This window comes from Triticum aestivum, chromosome 2B (genome assembly GCF_018294505.1).
Source record: "Triticum aestivum cultivar Chinese Spring chromosome 2B, IWGSC CS RefSeq v2.1, whole genome shotgun sequence".
In the NCBI taxonomy this organism is placed as follows: Eukaryota; Viridiplantae; Streptophyta; class Magnoliopsida; order Poales; family Poaceae; genus Triticum; species Triticum aestivum.
This window is the reverse complement of record NC_057798.1, coordinates 17,886,511-17,906,748: the sequence shown is the minus strand read 5'-3', so window position 1 is coordinate 17,906,748 and position 20,238 is coordinate 17,886,511. Positions and strand designations below refer to the sequence as shown.

Below are 20,238 nucleotides of genomic sequence, written 5' to 3'. Positions count from 1 at the left end.
GCAACACTATAAGAGAAAGGGTAATTGGATTCCGATTCTTTGCCCTTAAATCACGTATCACACGTGCTATGCATGGATGTCAATTAGCGAGCGATATGCATGTGTAATAACCAGTCAATTAACCAATGGTTTGAGCGTTGGTCACTCGCCAACATCTCCCGCATGCTCATGGAAGCACAGTACCGAGACTAGCATGAGCCGTTGCCTGCAGCTAGTGCGTGTGTGGAAGAGAATGGATCCGGACACTCGTGCATCATGTGCTACATACCTGCAGCTAGTGCGTGTGTGGATGAGAATAGATCCGGACAGTGAACGTACGGGTCGACGGACACTCACAGAAACCCGGACAGCCTCAGTGCAAAATTCCAAAGCAAGACCGAACTGGCGTCGGTACCAATTTTTGGCATGGCCAAGGCAGCAGCCAGGAGCCGTCGCCTCGCTTGGCTCCCATGAAAATGATGTGAGAATTCTTTTTCTCGGAAGCAGTTTTCTATTTATATATATGTTTGATGAATTGTATTTTGCAAAAGAGTCTATCTTTAGTCTACTGTGAACTTTTTTCTTATTGTTTGGTAATGCTACGAGTAAGTTCTTGTTGTTTGTTTCTACTGTGAACTTTTTTGTAAGTTATTGCTGGCAGGTTTTCATTTCATTAATTTCACTTCATTTCATCAGTTCAACAACAACAAAGATAGAAAGATAAATATATTGCTGAATTGCACAGGCCAAGGTTCTATAGTAATTACACTTTTTGGCATAAACTACAAATTAGTCTAGCGGCATATGGAGGACAGATCGCAGAACGCGATGATAATCAAGGAAGTTAAAGAGCTTCTTGGCGAAAGGGAGTGTTCTATTACTCATCTAAGCAGGCATCAAAATGCTGTCGGCCATAGATTAGCTTCATTTGGACGTGTAGAAGCTAGGACAACAGTTTGGCTTCGTTCGGGCCCTGCTAATGTACATCAACTTTGTTTGGAGGATCTCTCTCCACCTTGAGTAATGAAATCCCTCTTCACCCCGCAAAAAAAAATGTCCAGCGGCAATCTCGATCGTCACTCATCTGAAGGACACTGATAACTGATATGCACAGCTAGCTAGTGGATGAGGCAAGGTTGGCCGTTAGTACCGATTGTAAGGGGCCTCCAACCATATTGTATCGTTCGATCGTGTACTTTCTTATGTTGCTTTATAGAACAGAGCAAAAGCCTTTCAAGAGGAGATGAAGGATTTCTCTCGGATCATAAGGATTTGGTGTGCTTCATACGAGTACAATTGGGTAATTGCGAATTCAAATTGCTAGCTACTCTCTCACGGTACACTAGCAGTTCTCCTATACCACTCCGCATGCATGTTACTAGACCCACTTAGGTTACTCGGTTCGGCACGCCAACTCTTTCCTCCGCCACCATGCGCTAACCGAGGCGATGATGATGTTTTTTTTTCTGGCATTGGTTTGCTAAGTATGGCCCTTTGTCCTCGTTGCCTCCTTGTGATTTGTGAGCGATGGGCATTGTGGTGTGGCCCATCATGTGTTGCTATCCGGTCATTGAGCCAAGGGCCTATGTAGCCTTGCTTGTGATGTACCATCAGTTCAAATTACTACTCTGCTATGTGGGATGCCATATTGCTTATGTTGTATATCTGTTTTGACACTAAATGTAATTTTTGTGAATTTATTAATTTTCTATTTGTTGATCCAATTTTCTATGTGCTGCTATCACTAGCTTATTGGTGTATTAATTTTCCAGTGTTGATCCTATGTTAATTTGCTATGTCACTAGAGTCTTTCTTTGCTTAGGAGATACTTGAGTATTGGATCATCATAATCCTAGTTGTCCTTACAATTTCCTTGATTCATCATCATTACTATCTAGGAAGTTTGTGACATAGTAACTTCAACTGATATGTATCATGTGTTTGTGTTGTGCAAGAGTCATAGACAAGGGGCCTACAATATATCTAGCTAAGCTAGCACATGATACACAATTAACTCTCGGCGACTATTCAACTTAGTGCGATTGCACGCCATGCTCGTACCATCGTCGTTGCCTTGACTCGTCCTTTGACTGTGCGGCGGCAATCTCGATCGTGACTCGTCTGAAGGACATGACTATGATCATTGATATGCATAGCTAGCTAACGGACAAGCTAAGCTTGGCCATCAGTACCGATCATTGTTACTCCCTCCGTCCGATAATATAAGTGTGTTTTTGACACTACGACTGTAAAAAATGCTTACTTTGTTATGTTGCTTTAATATAAAGCGAAGCGAAAGCCTGTTAATTACGAAAAGTTGTCAATTTCCTCTAGTGTCCCGATGAATAGTCTTGACGTACCAATATCATTTTCTGTCTCGATCTTCACTGTTGCCTGATTATGAAAGGACACTCTTCTGAGTCTTCTCTTCCACATGCGCCAACACAAACGTCACCCACAGACTTGAAGCAAATGTAAGCCACACATCGTACTAGATGTTAATTCATGTGCTTGCAGAAAAACACGTCCTTTGTAATATAACTAGCCAGAGTCTTCCTAAATGGCAACTTAATCGCTAACTAGTATACATTTCCTTTAATTAATTGTTGCATGCAGAATCCATATCATGCATCGCCGTGATTGCCGTCGTCCAGCAGCCTCGGGCTCGCCTCCCGTTGAGCATGCTCGCGGTGCAAATAGTCTCTGTAGGCAGCTTGGACCTGATGACAACGGGGAGGGAAGGAGAGCCACGTGTAGGGCTGGAATTCGAGCCGAGTCGAGCCAGCTCGGCTCGACTCGCTAGAGCTCGTTTCGTTAACGAGCTAGCTCGACTCGACTCGTTACTATAACGAGCTCAAACCCAAGATTGGCTCGACTTGTATAACTCGCGAGCTGGCTCGTTTAGCTTGTTAAGCTTGTTTAAGATATAAACATAAAGCCCTCAAATATAATAAAAATGATTATGTATATATTAAACATATATATCACTATACAATTGTAATTTTCTTGTAACGCGTGAGTCTCCTAGGAGGCTATAGGCCTTCAACTGCTCGGCCTTGGGTTGTGCGCCTGTTTAGTGGCTGATCTTTCTTTGTATTGGGAGTGGCTGATCTATTATATCGAGCCTAACGAGTTACACGAGTACTCGTGAGATTGGCTCGTTTAACTTGGTCTATAAACGATCTTAAACTAAAGCTCGTCTCGACTCGTTATTCTTCGAGTTCGAGTCGATTCAAGCCGAGTCACGAGCAACTTGTTTAGCTCACGAGCTTCGAGCTTTTTTTCCAGCCCTAGCCGCGTGGAGGACCCTGGCACATAAAATTGGCCATAGAACCGTTTTACGGAGCTTCCGACCAGGGCGACGGTGATGACGTCAAAATAGGGCAGATCCATTACTCCCGCCTTCTAAGAGCAAGTATAATAGGATGACATAGGCAGACTGTAAGGCTTTAAATATTGTATTTTTTGTGAGTTAGCGGAGGGAGAAGAGGAGAGAGAAGAGAGAAGAGAAGCGGACTACTAATTAACAGCCGACTGTAGCACGCGCTCCTAGACACTTTGCGAGAGAGAGGTAGGCCATATATCAACAAAGTAGTACGTACTCCCTCCGTCTGGAAATACTTGTCATCAAAATGAATAAAAGAGGATGTATCTAGACGTATTTTAGTTCAGGATACATCACCTTTTATCCATTTTGATGACAAGTATTTTCGGACGGAGGGAGTATTAACCAGCAGCTGGTTGTACTATTAACCATGCTCTAAATGTAACTCGATCGTGGTGGCTTGACGAAATGGAGTGGAACGGGGAACACTACTCCAAGTGCAGGTGCATGCATGATCCATATTTTTTATTTAATGATAGTCTGTCAAACTCGTGATGTCGGATTTTGTGTGCTTGGAGGCTGTGCTAAAAGCAGAGAGCACAATAATGAATCTGAACTTCTAAAGATCAATGTCCATTGTTTTAGCTATAAAGCACAAATGATATACATTAGATTGTTCTTGCTTGATTAACCACATTCGTACTATCAGCCTAGCAACATAGAGACGACATTTAGCCAGGTTGTTCTCGAGGTGTATTTGTTGCAAATGTCGTTAGTCTATATGACATGAAAGTCATGGTATTCTCTCTCAAATACGACCAACAGTATGACCAATCTTTAATGCTATGTTGTTATCAACAACACCAAACATTTATAGTAAAAAATATATATTATGACTAATTTATTGAACTGATGTGGTGTTTATTTTTGTGAGAAAAACTGATGTGGTGTTGTAGATGTTTATTTTTGTTTTTTAGTTCTTTATTTTGTTTTGGTATTTGCTTTTATGGGTTTTCAGTTTTTCCAGTATCTGTTTTTTCAAGGTTTTTTTGTGTAAAAAAGTTTGTTGAAACCTATTAATACGAGATTTAGTTTTGAAGATCTCGATGCGAGAAATCCAAAAGGGAAAACTGTTCAGGATTTGGATGCACGGTTCAAAAAATAAAACATTTTGAATAAACAAATTAACAGGAAAAGGGAAAATTCTCAGGTTATGACAAATAGTGCATCACTTGTCAGCGTCTGAAAATGTGGGGAGTGATCTTTGCAAAGGGTAACTCTAACGTGTGATTTCGAGGTATTTTATGACTTAAACCCAAAATATAATATTTTAGTTATTTTTTTTGTGTGTGAAGTTGATATTCTGATTAATCGTCAGCTGCGAACCAACCACTTGTGGTTGGATGTTAAGAGGGACTGCCGGCGATGCACATTCAGTGGGAGGAGACATTCCCGTTGACGACGAGGTGCCCATGGTGACTTCGTAAATTTCAGGATAATATGCCAGCTCAGTCTTTCGGAGGTGCGAATAGGGGTAGGGTGTGCGTGTGTGCATTCATAGGAATGAGTGTATGCGCGTGTATATGAGCGCTTGTATCTGTACTGTGTTAAAAACAATCGTCTGCTTGGATCGTGTAGGAAGAATGTCACAGACGCAACGGACGTGTGATTGTCTTTTTTCCTGTTATTATTCTCTTCGGAACATCTATTTTGCGTGCTATGCGCTCGTGATCGAGCAAGGCGCACCCCCCTTCCCGCGCGCGCCCCTTTTGGGCCATCCGATGCTGGGTGGGATGTGCCCTGTTATTACCATTATGTTTTTTTTTTACTTTTTAGTTTTTACATTTTTTTCAAATATTTTGCTATTTTTGTAAAATTCCAAACTTCAGAAGGTTTTGAATTTAAAAAATAGTTCTAAAACCCACAAAATATTCGTGGAATAAAAAAAATGCTTACGATTTTAAGAAAAATGTTCATATACTGAAAAAATGTTTGTGAATTTGAGCAAAATATTGGCAAATTCAAAAAATGTTCCCAAAAACGAAAAGGATTGTGAATTAGATTTTTTTTATTAATTCAAAAAATGTCATACATATAAAAATGTTCACGAATTAAAAAAAGTATGTCAATTAAAAAATGCTCCTGATAAAAAAATTCATGAGTTTCAAAACATGGCAACAATTTTAATAAATTTGGAAGAGGATAACCTGGTGCACGACCTGATCTGTCCTCAAGTGACAGAGCATTACCTATATTGTTAAAGAGGATAGCTAAAATTTATCGTAAACCCTAACTTTAGTTAAAATGTGAGCACAAAAATAAAAAAGAACAAAATTTTCAATAATTATAAACGTTTTTCAATATTGAACATATTTAAATATGTGGATAGAATATATAGCATTTCTATTTCAAAGGTAAATATAAAATAAAATCATATTTCAATTCAAGACGATCTTTAGTTATATTGTGAGCACAACTATAAAAAACAATATCATATTTTAAATTTCATATTGTTTAAAAACCAAGAACATTTTTTAAATTAATAGTTATAACTCTGCTTAAAGAAAACAAACATTAGTCATAAATCCAAAAAATATAAATACAAAAAATCAAATTTTTTCAGAAATTTATAAGCATTTTTTAAAATTGAACATATTTAAAATGTGCTTAGTATATAAAGCATTTCTATTCAAAAGATAAATATAAAAGTAAATCCGATTTATTAAGAAGATGAATTTAATTAGATTGTGAGCATAAATATAAAAACGATATCTTGTTTGAAATTTCAGAATTAAAAAAACAAGAGTGTTTTCTACAGTAGTAGTTATAATTTTGCAGTTTAGAAAAAACAAGCATAGCTCATAAATTGAAAAATAAAGACAAAAAAAACATGGGGTAGGCCAACTGGCTGAGTACTACGGCGTCATCGGGCGCGTGTTGGCCTGGCCCAACAGCAGGCCCTCGCCCGCACACTCGGATGCCTCAGTCGGCAAAACGGCAGGCCGGTCCATTTTTTTCTTTTATTGATTTTATTTTTATTTTTCCCTTTTATGGATTTCCTATTACTTTCCGTTCTTTCACTTTTCTTTTATTTTATTCCATTTATTTCATGTCCTTTTTATTTTCTTCCGTTTCTTTCCTTTGATTTTTTGTTTCACTTAAAAAAATTCAACCATTCTGAAAGACCGAAGTTTCATTCAAACATAAATTTAAATAATTGAAATTTCATTCAATATAAACGCTAAAATTTAAACATTAGGATATTTTACATATTTCAGCAAACTAAACATAAAAAAAAAATCCTAAACTACTCCTCGTCGCTCACTCGCCGTGAGGTCACTGCGGCGTCATCGTCGCCGCCCCCTGCCGCTCCATCGTCATCGTCGTTGTTGTTGCCGAGGTTGTCAATCGACCCCGTCGTCCTCCTCCTCCACTGTCGGTGCTACCTCTGCGGCCTCCCTCACAGCCGCGCCGCCGCCTGCGATGTCCTGAGAGCGACGAGGTAACCCGACGTGTCTTCAGGGTCATCGTCCTCTTGGAGGACGAGTTGTTCCGGCGGGAGGATCACCTTCGGCAGGGCATGCGGGGCGGGCGGCGCGGGTGCCGTTGGTGCGGCCGGTCGCCGCCTGCCGAAAATGCATCGGGCACTTCCGCACCGCTGCGCTCCACTGGACATGAGGGATGTGTCGGCTGCCGCCCTCCGAAACTGGTCGCTGACGACGTCGTAGCTCTTGCCGTCCCAAAACTACTGATGGCCGATAATGCTGCACCGGCCGCCCGGGTGGGTGCGGTGCTCCTTCGCCGTGGCGGTTGTGGGGGAGGTGGCACCCTGGCGGCACGAGGAGGCCAAACCGGTCCTCCGTTTCTATCTTACCGAGGCTTGACGACCAGGAGCTCTGGTTGTCTCCACCCCCTCCGCCACCGGAGCTACTGCCGCCGTCGTAGTACACATCATCGGGAGAGGGGCTTGGAGAGCGTCGGGGTGTGGGTGGCGGGGTGAGGACGATGGGGGCTTGGAGAGCGTCGAGTGTGGACGGCGGGGTGAGGACGACGGGGCCTTTTATAGCCCACCGGGCGACAATGCAGGTAGGCGGCCGGCCAGCCGGTGTTACTCCCTCAGTAATGGCGGCGGCCTCGGGAGACGATAGGGGGCCTCGGGAACCGACACCACGTGGGCTGCTCATCGCCGCGTAGAACCAAGTTCGTGTTAAGCTCCTGCCGCTGCCGCCGCGTCAAATTCAACGGATCTGCGGCGGCTGCGTCACCCGTCGAGCAGCGGCCGCCGCTTCGCCCGTCGAGCAGCCGCCGCCGCCGCGTACACGTACACGTTGCGATCTAAGACAAGGAGTCACGTTTGATCTCCATAGGTAAAAACCGAAAATCATCATCGATCCCCTAATCTGAATACGTGAGTGAGATGCAGTATAAATACTACAGTTCTATTTTTAAGTTATTTATTTATGCCCAGCGTACACTAATTTCAGTACTCTGTTAGTAGAGTGCACTTCAGTTTCCCTGAGAAAACTGAAAACTGCTATATTCAGATTGTGCTTGGCACGGCTGTACCTGCAAATTTTGGTTCCTTGCATGGTTGTACCTAGAGACCACTAGCAAACTTGGGGCACTTCAGAATTCAGAGGACCAGATAGAGGATGGGATGCGATGCAACTGCGGCATATCAACCGACATGGCGGCGACAGTGGCTCAACGGTAACGCAGCGGCTGCAGCTCGACGGTGACGACGCGGAGGCGGCAACGTTGGACGCTAACGTGGCGGTGATGACGGCGGCGGCAGCTTGACGGCGACCAAACTGCTGCAGCTCAATTTTTGGCGCGAGAAGATTCAGAGTATAGAGAAACAAGCAAGTTCGTTGGACCCTCCTGTTCGTTTGTTGGTGAGCAGCAGAAGTCCGTTGGATGGGATGGAAAATGAATGAATGGTTGATTTTGGCCCGTACGGGAGGCACTGCAGACGAGCCGCGTCCGTAAACATAGCATGCGCACAACCACACTGAAATCCTATCCTATCTGTCCACAAGCGTGCTCTACTCCGCTGACTATAGTGAACAAAACGGCGGTTCAGAAGTCTAACACTATGTTAAACCGATGATTTGGTTAACTAAACGAGCCATATTATTTCAATATAAAGTTTACATGTATGCCGCGTGCAGTAAGCAATATTGGACAAGTGAGAGAAGAGAGATACCTTCCATTGTGTCGGCTGGCACGTGGCATATTCATGATAACTTGAGGACTGAACCCCGTTCGTACAGAGCCAACAAAAGAAATTCCTGAGAAGAAACCCAACGGAACATGATAGTGGGTGGCGGATCCATCGCATAGAACATTATAAAGGCTGGCATTACACCAAGTCAGGCAATCATGCACTATTCTTTCTTTCTACACACGCACACACATGTATCATCGGTTGGTAAGGAAACATGATAGTGGGTGGTGAATCCATCATCATATTGACGACAGTGCATAATCCAATGACTAGCTAGCAGCGAGGATGTGCTGCCTGCAAGAGGATGTTGCCGGGCGCACGGAGAGTAGCGTCCTCTGCTGCTCGGCGCAACAGCAGCCACGTCACCCCGAGCGGCGTCCGCGCTCCTTGGCAGGATAAAGGCATGGAGCGGAGCGGTGGTAGCAGCGGAAGAGACAGGTTGAAGCCGGAGAAGCGGATGCTGCTGCGGTTGAAGGTGAGCAGACCACAAGCTTTGAAGTTTGACCTTGGAAGAAAACAAATGGAATGGCTGCCAAATTTGGCTGTTTCTAATGCTTGCATATGAGTAAATGAAGGATTGCTGCCAACTCGAGTTGCAGTGGTGAAGAAGAAGAGGAATTTGCATCATCACCAAGAAAGACAAGAAAGAGAGCACAAGGAAAGGGCGGAGGCTGCTGCAGGCGTCCCTGTGGTGAAGCCCCTTGGTGGTGTGGGCCGGCGGAGGTGCTGCGGTTAGGATTCGGAGCCGTCCTGCATCTGGGCGCTCGCGCCGCCATGGCCGGTGGGCTTGGTCTTGGATCTGGCCGCTGTCCTGCCTTGTCGAACAGAGGGAAGGGCCGTCCATGGCGATGGTCTCCTTCCATTGTGATGGCCTGGCTGCAGAAAATCCAGAAGAAAAAGAAGAGGGGAGGAGGATGGAGGGCGTACCTCTGGCGTCTAGGTGCTGCAGCCCGTCGCCGGCGTCGAGGGCCACCACATCCCATCCATCCATGGGTGGGTGTGGGGCTAGGGTTCTGCCCCCATCCGTCCATCCATCCATGGGTCGGGTCGGACCTTCATGGCCGACCTCGAGGACATCCATGGGTGTAGGACATCGCGCCGGTGCCGCTTTGGATTGTTAGACTATGTATAGCTTCTGTACCTATGTACGTATATGGTACATATTGTAACATAACCATTATATATAATGAGATAAGCCACCCCTAGAGGGGTGTGCTGGTTCCCCAAAACTTATTGTCTTACATGGTATCACGCTAGGTTACGATCGCTTCCGCTTCTAAACCCTAATACCCGCACCGCCGCCGCAGCCGCCGCCGCCTTCACCGCCGCCGCCGCGCCACCGATCGCGCCGCCGCCATGTCGAGCGCCGCCACCACCGGTTCCACTGCTGCGGGCTTCCTCCCGGCCTCTCTTGCGGCTCTGCTCAACCTCCCGCTCGATGTCGTCTCTGTTCCGGCTCCGATCGGGACAAGGAGCATCGGCTCCGTCTTCTCCACGCCGCCGGCGCCCTCGCTTGGGCGTGACCTCGTGGTCCACACCGCGGCGCCGCCGTCCGCTGCGGACTCCGCAGGCGTCGTCCCGCCGCTCCTGCCGCAAGCGGATCACACTGCCCCGCTGGCGGGGTTGGCGGCGTCCGCCCCGGCCGCGGGCCTTGCGGCGTCCGCACCGGCCGCGAGCTTTGCGGCGCCCGCCCTGGCTGCGGTCCCGCCTCCTCCCGCATCGGCTTCGGTGCCTCCGGCTGCCTCCATGGTGTTTGCACCCCAGGCAGCCTCCTCGATGGGATTGTCTTCGCCGCCGCCGTTTCACTTCGGTCATCTTATCACCATCAAGCTCTCCGCCGACAACTACATCTTCTGGCGTGCGCAGGTTCTCCCGCTCTTGGGGAGTCACTACCTGCTAGGCTACGTCGACGGATCGCTTTCCTGCCCACCCGCGCTGGTAGACAGCGTGCACGGTCCGGTCTACAATCCGGCCCATCGCGTCTGGACGGGGCAGGACCAGGCGAACCTCTCCTCCATCTAGGGGTCGCTCTCGCTGGCAGTTGCCTGCCTTGTTGTCTTCGCGAAGACGTCTCATGAGGCCTGGACCATCCTTGAGCGCACCTTTGCAGCGCAGTCCCAGGCTCGTGTCTCTGCACTCCGTCGTCAGCTTGGAGAGTGTCAGAAGCTTGACTCCACTGCCACTGAGTTCTACAACAAGGTCAAGGGCCTCGCCGACACATTGGCCTCCATTGGACAGCCCCTCACCGACTCCGAGTTCAACTCGTTTATTGTCAATGGTCTTGATGAGGAGTATGATGCCTTAGTCGAGATCATCAACGAGCGGGGCAACTCGACACCCATGCTGGCACACGAGGTTTTCTCTCGGCTCCTTCTCACTGAGCAACGGGTCGAGACTCGCCGCACCAGGGGCACTGGCTCCCTCTCGGCCAACGCCGCCACCAAGGGTGGCCGCTCTTCTTCATCACCCCGGTCTCCCTTGGGGCTGCCACCGTCGCCGCCTCGGCCCCCCCACCTACTGCGACCTTACCGGGGGCTGGCGGTCCACGTGTGTGTCAGCTTTGTGGCCGCGATGGGCACTGGGCCTCCAAGTGTCATAAGCGCTTCCAGCGAAGCTTCCTTGGTCTTGGCAATGACGGCAAAGATACACGCAACAATGCCCGTCAGGTCGCCATGGCTGATCGTCCCGCGCCGCAGAAGCAACAGGGACACACTCAGTCCTACTCCATTGATCCACACTGGTACATGGACTCTGGGGCGACAGAGCATCTAACCAGCAAGATGGGGAAGCTTCACACTCGTGAACCCTATCATGGCTCCGACAAGATCCACACCGCCAATGGAGCAGGTATGCACATCTCTCATATTGGTCAAGCATCTCTTCTCACTAGACATGCCAATAGGAGTCTTCAGCTTCGCAATGTTCTTCGAGTTCCATCTGTGACCCGTAATCTTCTTTCAGTTCCTAAACTCACACGTGATAGTAATGTGCTTTGTGAATTTCACCCTTTTGATCTTTTTATTAAGGATCGGGGCACGAGGGACATTCTTCTTAGTGGGCGGTTGTGCCAGGGCCTCTACCGTCTGGAGCATCCTGGTGTCGCTCGTGTTTTCAGTGGAGTTGGGGTCTCTCCGTCACAGTGGCATGCTCGTCTTGGTCACCCGGCCACACCTATTGTCCGTCATATTTTGCGTCGTCATGAGCTTCCTAGTTTGTCTACTCATAAAGATGTAGCAGTGTGTGATGCCTGTCAGGAAGAGTCATCAACTTCCTTTTTCGGAGTCCAGTCGTGAGGTGAAACATCCTTTAGAACTTGTGTTTTCAGATGTATGAGGTCCTGCTCAGACTTCTGTCAGTGGTCATAATTACTATATCAGTTTCGTTGATGCTTATAGTCGCTTTACCTGGCTTTACCTTATTAAACGCAAATCTGATGTGTTTGATATTTTTGTTCAGTTTCAAAAACATGTTGAACGTCTTCTCAAGCACAAAATTGTTCATGTCCAGTCAGACTGGGGGGGGGGGGCGAGTATCGCAACCTCAACTCTTTCTTTCAGTCGCTTGGGATAGCTCATCGTTTAGCATGTCCACATACACATCAGCAGAATGGTTCAGTCGAACGTAAGCATCGTCATATTGTTGAAGCTGGTCTTACTCTTTTGGCCCATGCATCTGTTCCGTTTCGGTTTTGGAGTGATGCTTTCACCACTGCATGCTTTCTCATCAACCGTACTCCTACTCGTGTTTTAAACATGAAGACTCCCATTGAGGTTCTTCTTAATGAACAACATGATTATACCTTTCTCAAGGTATTTGGGTGTGCTTGCTGGCCGCATCTTCGTCCATATAACAAGCGCAAGCTTGAGTTTCGTTCTAAGAAGTGTGTTTTTCTTGGCTATAGCTCTCTTCATAAAGGTTACAAATGTCTTCATGTTCCCACTAATCGTGTCTATATATCTCGGGACGTCGTCTTTGATGAGCATGTTTTTCCCTTTGCCAACCTTCCTGTGTCCACTGTCGAACCACCATCCCTGCATTCATCCTCTGTTGCTTCTGACCAATTTGATGATGTTGCATACTCTCCTTTGCTGTTACCTAACCATGGTGCAGGAACCGGACGTGGAGCTCGTTTGGAGCTGTTGGAGGATTCACCATCATCATCGTCGTCTTCTGGTGGGCACGTCGATCGCCCTATGTTGCATGGCATCGATTCGCATGCCCATGCATGGTCACCCGACGAGCCCGTCGCGCCGAGCATCTCCACTGCTCGGTCCGTTTCGCCAGCGGCCGCCGAGTCGCCCGCGGCTCGGCCCGTCACGCCGTCTTCGCCTGCGGCTCGGCCCGTCATGCCGTCTTCGCCCGCGGCTCGGGTCCTCACGTCGCCTTCATCAGCGAATCGGCCCGCGACACCGGCCGCGCCACGGCCCACTATGCCGAGCTCGCTATCGGCCCGGTCTGTGATGCCGGAGTCGCCAGCTGCTTCGTCTGCTCTGCCGGTTTCGCCGGTGGGTCGGCCTTCTTCGCCAACCGAGTCCGAGGCTACCGTGACTGGCTCCTCGTCACCGGCTGACTCGTCAACGTCGCCGTCCTCCAGCCCGTTGCAGGCTGCTCCGTCGACCTCGGTGGTTCCTGTGTCCCGACCACATACACGCAGTCGCAGTGGCATTTTCAAACCTAAGGAACGTAAGGATGGTATGGTTGCTTGGTTGGCTGCTTGTTTGGCTGCTGCTGTTGCGGATCCATCTTCTGAGCCTCGCTCATATCAGGCTGCCCTGCGCATTCCACATTGGCGAGAGGCTATGGAGCAGGAGTTTCATGCTCTTCTTCGTAACAAGACATGGACTCTCGTTCCTCCACCACCACGGGTAAATGTTATTGACTCAAAATGGGTATTCAAAGTGAAGAAGCATTCGGATGGATCTATTGAGCGTTACAAAGCGCGACTTGTTGCTCGCGGTTTTCGGCAGCGTCATGGTCTTGACTATGAGGACACCTTCAGTCCTGTCGTCAAGCCTACCACTATTCGGCTTCTTCTCTCCATTGCTGTTTCTCGTGGTTGGCCACTTCGTCAACTTGATGTGCAGAATGCTTTTCTACATGGATTTTTGGAGGAAGAGGTTTATATGAAATAGCCGCCTGGTTTCTCTGATCCTGATCGTCCTGACTATATCTGTCGTCTTTCCAAAGCACTATATGGTTTGAAGCAAGCTCCTCGTGCCTGGCATGCCCGCCTTGCCTCTGCCCTTCGTGCTCACGGGTTTGTGCCGTCTACTGCTGACACTTCGTTATTTCTTCTACAGAAGCCAGAAGTCACTATGTATCTTTTGGTATATGTCGATGATATTATCCTTGTCAGCTCTTCTCAGTATGCTGCTGATGCTCTTGTCTGCTCTCTTGGTGCTGATTTTGCGGTCAAAGATCTTGGGAAGCTTCACTACTTTCTTGGAGTTGAGGTCACTTCTCGTGCTACTGGTCTTGTCCTTACGCAGAAGAAGTACTCCTTGGAGTTGTTACAGAGAGCTGGCATGCTGAAGTGCAAACCGACCACCACACCCATGTCGTCTACCGACAAGATAACAGCTGTTGATGGTGAGCTTTTGTCTCCTGCGGATGCCACAGAGTACAGGAGCATTGTTGGTGGACTTCAATACTTGACGATCACGAGACCAGATATCTCTTATGCTGTTAACAGGGTTTGTCAGTATCTTCAGGCTCCCAGAGATACTCATTGGGCTGCTGTTAAACGCATTCTTCGTTATGTTCAGTTCACCCTGACATTTGGTATGCATATTCGGCCGACTTCCTCTCGGGTCCTTTCGGCCTTCTCTGATGCAGATTGGGCTGGTAGCCCAGATGACAGGCGATCCACGGGGGGTTATGCAGTATTCTTTGGCTCTAATTTGATCGCCTGGAGTGCTCGGAAATAGGCTACTGTGTCACGTAGCAGTACTGAAGCTGAGTACAAGGCTATGGCTAATGCTACTGCAGAGATTATTTGGGTGCAGTCTTTGCTTCAGGAGTTGGGTTTGTCTCAACCACAGCCTCCTATTCTTTGATGTGATAACATCGGTGCTACATACCTTTCTGCAAATCCAGTATTTCATGCCCGAATGAAACACATTGAAGTTGACTATCACTTTGTACGGGAACGTGTATCACAGAAGCAACTCCAGATCAAGTTTATCTCATCTAAGGATCAACTTGCAGACATCTTCACTAAGCCTTTACCGCTGCCACAGTTTGAGGCTTGTAGGCGCAATCTTACCCTTCTCAGTTCTTTAGAAAGTGGCTAAGATTGAGGGAGGGTGTTAGACTATGTATAGCTTCTGTACCTATGTACGCATATGGTACATATTGTAACACAACCATTATATATAATGAGATAAGCCACCCCTAGAGGGGTGTGTTGGTTCCCCAAAACTTATTGTCTTACATGGATCTGCGCGTCGCTCGATCTGGAGCCGTCCCTCCCCTCCCCTCCCCTCCCATCCCATCTCATCCCCTTTCCTCCCCTCCCTTGGGAGAGGAGAGGAGAGGAGAGGAGAGGAGAGGAGAGGAGAGAAGGTGAGGGTGGAGCGGCGGCGCTGGAGGGAGAGGAGGCCGCCGGAGTTGGGGTTGGGGCGGCGGCGGGGCAGAGGGGGAGAGTGGTGGTGGTTGGGGAATCAATCGTGGGAGGAGGAGTGCGTTTGGTTTGAAAAAGTGGAGCAGCCGTCGTGCTAAGGCCGCATAGGACCAGCGCACCAGAAAAGCAACCGTCGCCGATGAAGACAAGCATAGATCAAAGACACATAGAACGAAGACCGGATGGATCCACCGAAAGACAAAACGCCGATCTACACGCCCTCCGACGACGCTTGAAGCATCATCGTGTTGATTAGAAATGTATGATTTCCCCAAGTACCATGATTTTCGTGTTCTTGTATGACCGGTCACCAGAGACGGGCCGAGAGAGGATGATAAATCAGAAGCGGACGCGTCCACGGACCAATGGGAGGCCTCTATACCGCGCCCTCCTCTAACACTGCCGCTGCTGCCTACGATGTCCGGAGAGCGACAAGGTACCCCGACGTGTCTTCAAGGTCATCGTCCTCTTGGCGGACGAGCTGCTCCGGCGGGAGGATCAGCTTCGACAGGGCATGCGGGGCAGGCGGCCCTGGTGCCGTTGGTGCATCAGGCACTTCCACGCCGCGCGCTACGCTCCGCTGGACATGAGGGCGGTGTTGGCCGCCGCCCTTCGTAACTGGCCAACGACGTCCTCGTAGCTCTTGTCGTCCCGAAACTACTGATGGCCGATAATGTTGCACCGACCGCCCGGGTGGGTGCGGTGCTCCTCCGTCGTGGCGCCGGGGACCAACATCGGGTAGCCGTCCTTGTCGATCCTGCAGTTGTGGGGGAGGTGGCACCATGGCGGCAAGAGGAGGCCAAACCGATAGAGCTCCTCCGTCTCTGTCTTGCGGTGGCTCGACGATCAAGAGATGCGGTTGTCTCCGTCGCCTCCCCCACTGAAGCTGCTGCTGCCGTCGTAGAACGCATCATCGGGAGAGGGGCTTGGAGAGCGTTGGGTGTGGACGGCGGGGTGAGGACGACAGGGCCTTTTAGAGCCCACCGGGCGACAGTGCAGGTAGGCGGACGGGCGGCCGGTGTTACTCCGTAGTAATGGCGACGACAGGGGGCCTCGGGAACCGACGCCACGCGGGCTGACGAGGTAGGTACGTGGACGGGCGGACGGAGTGATTTGAGCCAAACCGGTTGTGGGGGAGGTGGCACCCTGGCGGCACGAGGAGGCCAAACCGGTCCTCCGTCTCTGTCTTGCCGAGCCTCGACGACCAGGAGCTGCGGTTGTCTCCGTCCCCTCCGCCACCGGAGCTGCCGCCGCCGTCGTAGAACGCGTCATCGGGAGAGGGGCTTGGAGAGCGTCGGGGTGTGGGTGGCGGGGTGAGGACGATGGGGGCTTGGAGAGCGTTGGGTGTGGACGGCGGGGTGAGGACGACGGGGCCTTTTATAGCCCACCGGGCGACAATGCTGGTAGGCGGCCGGCCGGCCGGTGTTACTCTCTCAGTAATGGCGGCGGCCTCGGGAGACGATAGGGGGCCTCGGGAACCGACGCCACGCGGGTTGACGGGGCGACATGGGCTGACGAGGTAGTCACATGGACGGGCGATCGGAGTGATCTGAGCCGTCGTTGTGTTTAGGGGGTTGCATCGAAGAAGAAGTGATATATAGATAACAACGTGGATTGAAATACAAAGCAAGCAATTGTTCGTTTGAACCAAATTTGTTTTTCTCTATCTCTGAGGGTAACAAACCTTTTCTAGATGTGTGTACCGGTGGATGGAGAGGCGGAATGCAGTAAAAAGAATTCCCATAGAAAACGAACTATAGCTATGTTCCTTCTAGAAGGTGGACGTCAGAATGATCGACAGTACTATAAGAGAAAGGGTAATTGGATTCTGGTTCTCTGCCCTTAACTCACGTATCACTCGAGCTATGTTTGCGTGGATGTCAATTAGCGAGCAATATGCATGTGTAATAACTCGTCAACAGTGATCTTCCGCACGCTCATGGAAGCAGTACTGAGACTAGATATAGACCGGAACAGCGACACTCGTGCATCATGTGCTACCTGCAGCTATTGCGCGCGTGTGTGTGGAGGAGAATGGCTCCGGACAGTGAACGTACAAGATTCCAAAGCAAGACCGAACTGTCATCTGGACCAAGAGACGCCAACCAGGAGCCATGAATAACACACATTTTAGGGCATTTTTACTGTTACCCAGTCAACTTCGAGGACTACTGTAAAACAGGAGGAGTTTATATAGAGGGCATCTTTACCAGGGCAAATGTAATTGACAGTCAAACAGGAGACGTCTGTGTGCATCAACCGATATAGAGGCCGGGGGTGTTCCCTCATATTCGGCAAAAAAAAAAATCTACGAGCGGAGTTTATATGCCTGGGACACTCTGATCTGAGAAGAATTTCCATAAAACTTGCAAGATTCCTTCTAGTCATAGGCTGCCAAAGTTAGAAGGAAATACTCTACTCCATATGAGCTAGCTCAGCAAAGGCCTTCTCTGACAATGGCATTTGGAAGAGCTCATGAAGATGTCCAACTGAGAGCTGCATATTTTTTTGCCAACATTCACTTGATTTGCTCTATATCAATTAATTTTCCTACTAACCAAAAGAAGGTGAACTCTCCGAAATGCATTGAAAGTGCACGAGGCATGATTCTTCTAGACATGAATGGTATATGTGGCCACGTGGGGTAATGAAACGAGTCTCTAACTGACGTGATTATATGTACGTCAAGGATGCGGGCTCCCCGGTTGTCCTATAAATACCCGGAGGACTAACAGACTTAGATGCACCAAGCAAGACTGTCCTCAAGCACAAGTCTTGAAACATCTGTCTATTACCGATCTGTTCCACAAATTGCCTTCTATCCTACTCCATATAACACCCTTCCCAGCTCATCCAAAGATGACTCTTGGTACTCTTGTTATCATGGTGACTTTGCTGGTGTGTTTTGTCTTGAAGAATATAAGAGTGCTACTGTCCCAGCAGCAACATGGGCGACGAGGCAGGCTGCCCCCGGGGCCTGTCACGCTGCCCATCATCGGTAACATGCACCAGCTGATTCTGAACAAGCCAGCGGTATTCCGGTGGATCCATGGCCTGCTCAAGGAGATGAAAACAGACATCATGTGCCTCCGTCTTGGGGCTACTCATGTCATTGTGGTGGCATGCCCACAGATAGCCTGTGAGGTACTGCGAACAAAAGATGAAGTTTTCGCCTCCCGTCCCACCACCTTCGCCTCAGGCTTATTCAGCTTCGGGTACAAGGGCTCCATCTTCTCACCACAAGGAGAGCAGTGGAAGAAGATGAGGCGTGTCCTCACCGTTCAGATCCTCGCCTCGTCCATGGAGGGAAAGCTCCACCACCTCCGGAAAGAGGAGTACGACCACCTTGTGAGGTACATTAATAAAACTCTTTCCAGTGACATGGCATGTCCAATCAACATTGTCAACATTCGTCATGTAACCCAACACTACGTTGGTAACATGATAAGAAGGCTTGTGTTCGGTAAAAGATACTTCAGTGACCTACCAGCTTCATCCACTAGTGGGCCTGGACATGATGAGGTGGCACATGTTGCCGCTCTCTTCACAGTCCTCAACCATCTCTACAGCTTTTGCGTGTCCGACTACTTCCCAGCCCTCATAGGCCTCGACCTGGATGGCCATGAAAAGGTTTCCAAGGATGCCATGCAAACAATCAACCGGTTGCATGATCCTATTATAGAGGAGCGAATCCGCGAAAGGTCATCCACTCTTGAGAAATTTGGTGAAAAGAAAGAGGCCAGAGACTTTCTGGACGTCCTGGTTCATCTTAAAGATGCAAAGGGACAACCAATGCTTTCCCTAGAAGAGATTAGAGCACAAACAGCGGTTAGTATGTCATCTTAACCTCAATAAAAAGTTCATTCATTGTTCTTCGATCCATATTATACATGCATTGACCTTTTCTGTTGTGTTATACTGATTACTTTATTTAATCTCAAATCTATGGATGTAGGAAATGATGTTTGCAGCAGTCGATAACCCATCTAATGCGGTTGAGTGGGCACTCGCTGAGATGATGAACATGCCAGAGATCATGCAAAAAGCAACAGAGGAACTCGATGCTGTCGTCGGTAAAGATAGACTGGTGCAGGAGTCTGACATTCCTCAGCTAAACTATCTCAAATCGTGCATCCGGGAGGCCTTCCGTTTACACCCATACCATGCTCTTAACGTACCCCATGTCGCCATGGCGGACACAACTATTGCTGGCTACACCATACCCAAGGATAGCCACATACTTTTAAGCCGGCTTGGACTTGGCCGCAATCCCAAGATCTGGACTGAACCACTGGAGTTTCAGCCTGAGAGGCATTTGAACACTGCGAATGTACTTCTCACTGATCCAGGCCTACGTTTCATTTCATTTAGCAGTGGGAGGAGGGGTTGTCCTGGGATTTCACTTGGTACCTCTATGACAATGATGTTGTTCGCAAGGATGTTGCACGGATTTACTTGGACAAAGCTTCCCGGCGTTAAGAGTATCAGTCTCCAAGAACGCAATGCGGGTCTTGCACTAGTTGAGCCCCTTGTTCTGCAAGCTACACCCCGATTGGCTGCACATCTCTACATATGATCCAATTAAATAGATTTAATACACATTTTCTCATTTATGTATCAATAAAGTGTATCTGGAACTAGTGTATGTTACATGTTTCTGGCGCTACGTTCGGTTCTCTTGTAATGTTATGACATTGCATGTGTGCAGAAACAAAGAAGCAATCGATGGTTGCATCACTAATGTAATGTGTGTACATGTAATATGTGTACTTATCATTATGTAGAACAAAACCTCTGTATTTTCCTTTATGCTGTACCATGCAAATAATCCTTGGAATTGCACAAAAGTTTTATGTTTATGTTGTATACATGCCTGGCTGTACAATTGTGTGCCCAACTTTGACCCCGTCTTACCATTATGTCATTCATGCATTAATATGTTCTGTATTGCCAACTTGTTGTTCTATGAACTAAGTTTTTTTTAATTCTATTAACTAGGGTTTCTTTTGTTGTGAGAAATCTTTTCTTCTGAGATATAAAAGTTGTATCACGATGCATTTTTGTAGAAAGAAACTTATACACAAT

At 48.3% G+C, this 20,238-nt stretch overlaps 1 protein-coding gene across 1 annotated transcript; it reads left to right on the top strand.

Annotated features, from left to right (window-relative positions):
* The first annotated feature begins 17,920 nt into the window (after positions 1-17,920).
* On the top strand, positions 17,921-19,729 carry LOC123040009 (tyrosine N-monooxygenase). The gene is made up of 3 exons (XM_044462969.1): positions 17,921-18,506; positions 18,624-18,981; positions 19,109-19,729. Exons 1-3 carry the CDS (start codon positions 18,013-18,015, stop codon positions 19,727-19,729), a joined length of 1,473 nt encoding a protein of 490 aa, XP_044318904.1. The 5' UTR covers positions 17,921-18,012.
* The last annotated feature ends 509 nt before the right edge of the window (positions 19,730-20,238 follow it).

Excerpts from the sequence above, each read along its gene's own strand:
- LOC123040009 (XM_044462969.1), top strand. The coding sequence starts at position 18,013 with ATGACTCTTGGTACTCTTGTTATCATGGTGACTTTGCTGGTGTGTTTT. Across the intron at positions 18,507-18,623 it reads GAGTACGACCACCTTGTGAG|ATACTTCAGTGACCTACCAG; the intron begins GTACATTAATAA and ends GTTCGGTAAAAG. Across the intron at positions 18,982-19,108 it reads AGATTAGAGCACAAACAGCG|GAAATGATGTTTGCAGCAGT; the intron begins GTTAGTATGTCA and ends CTATGGATGTAG.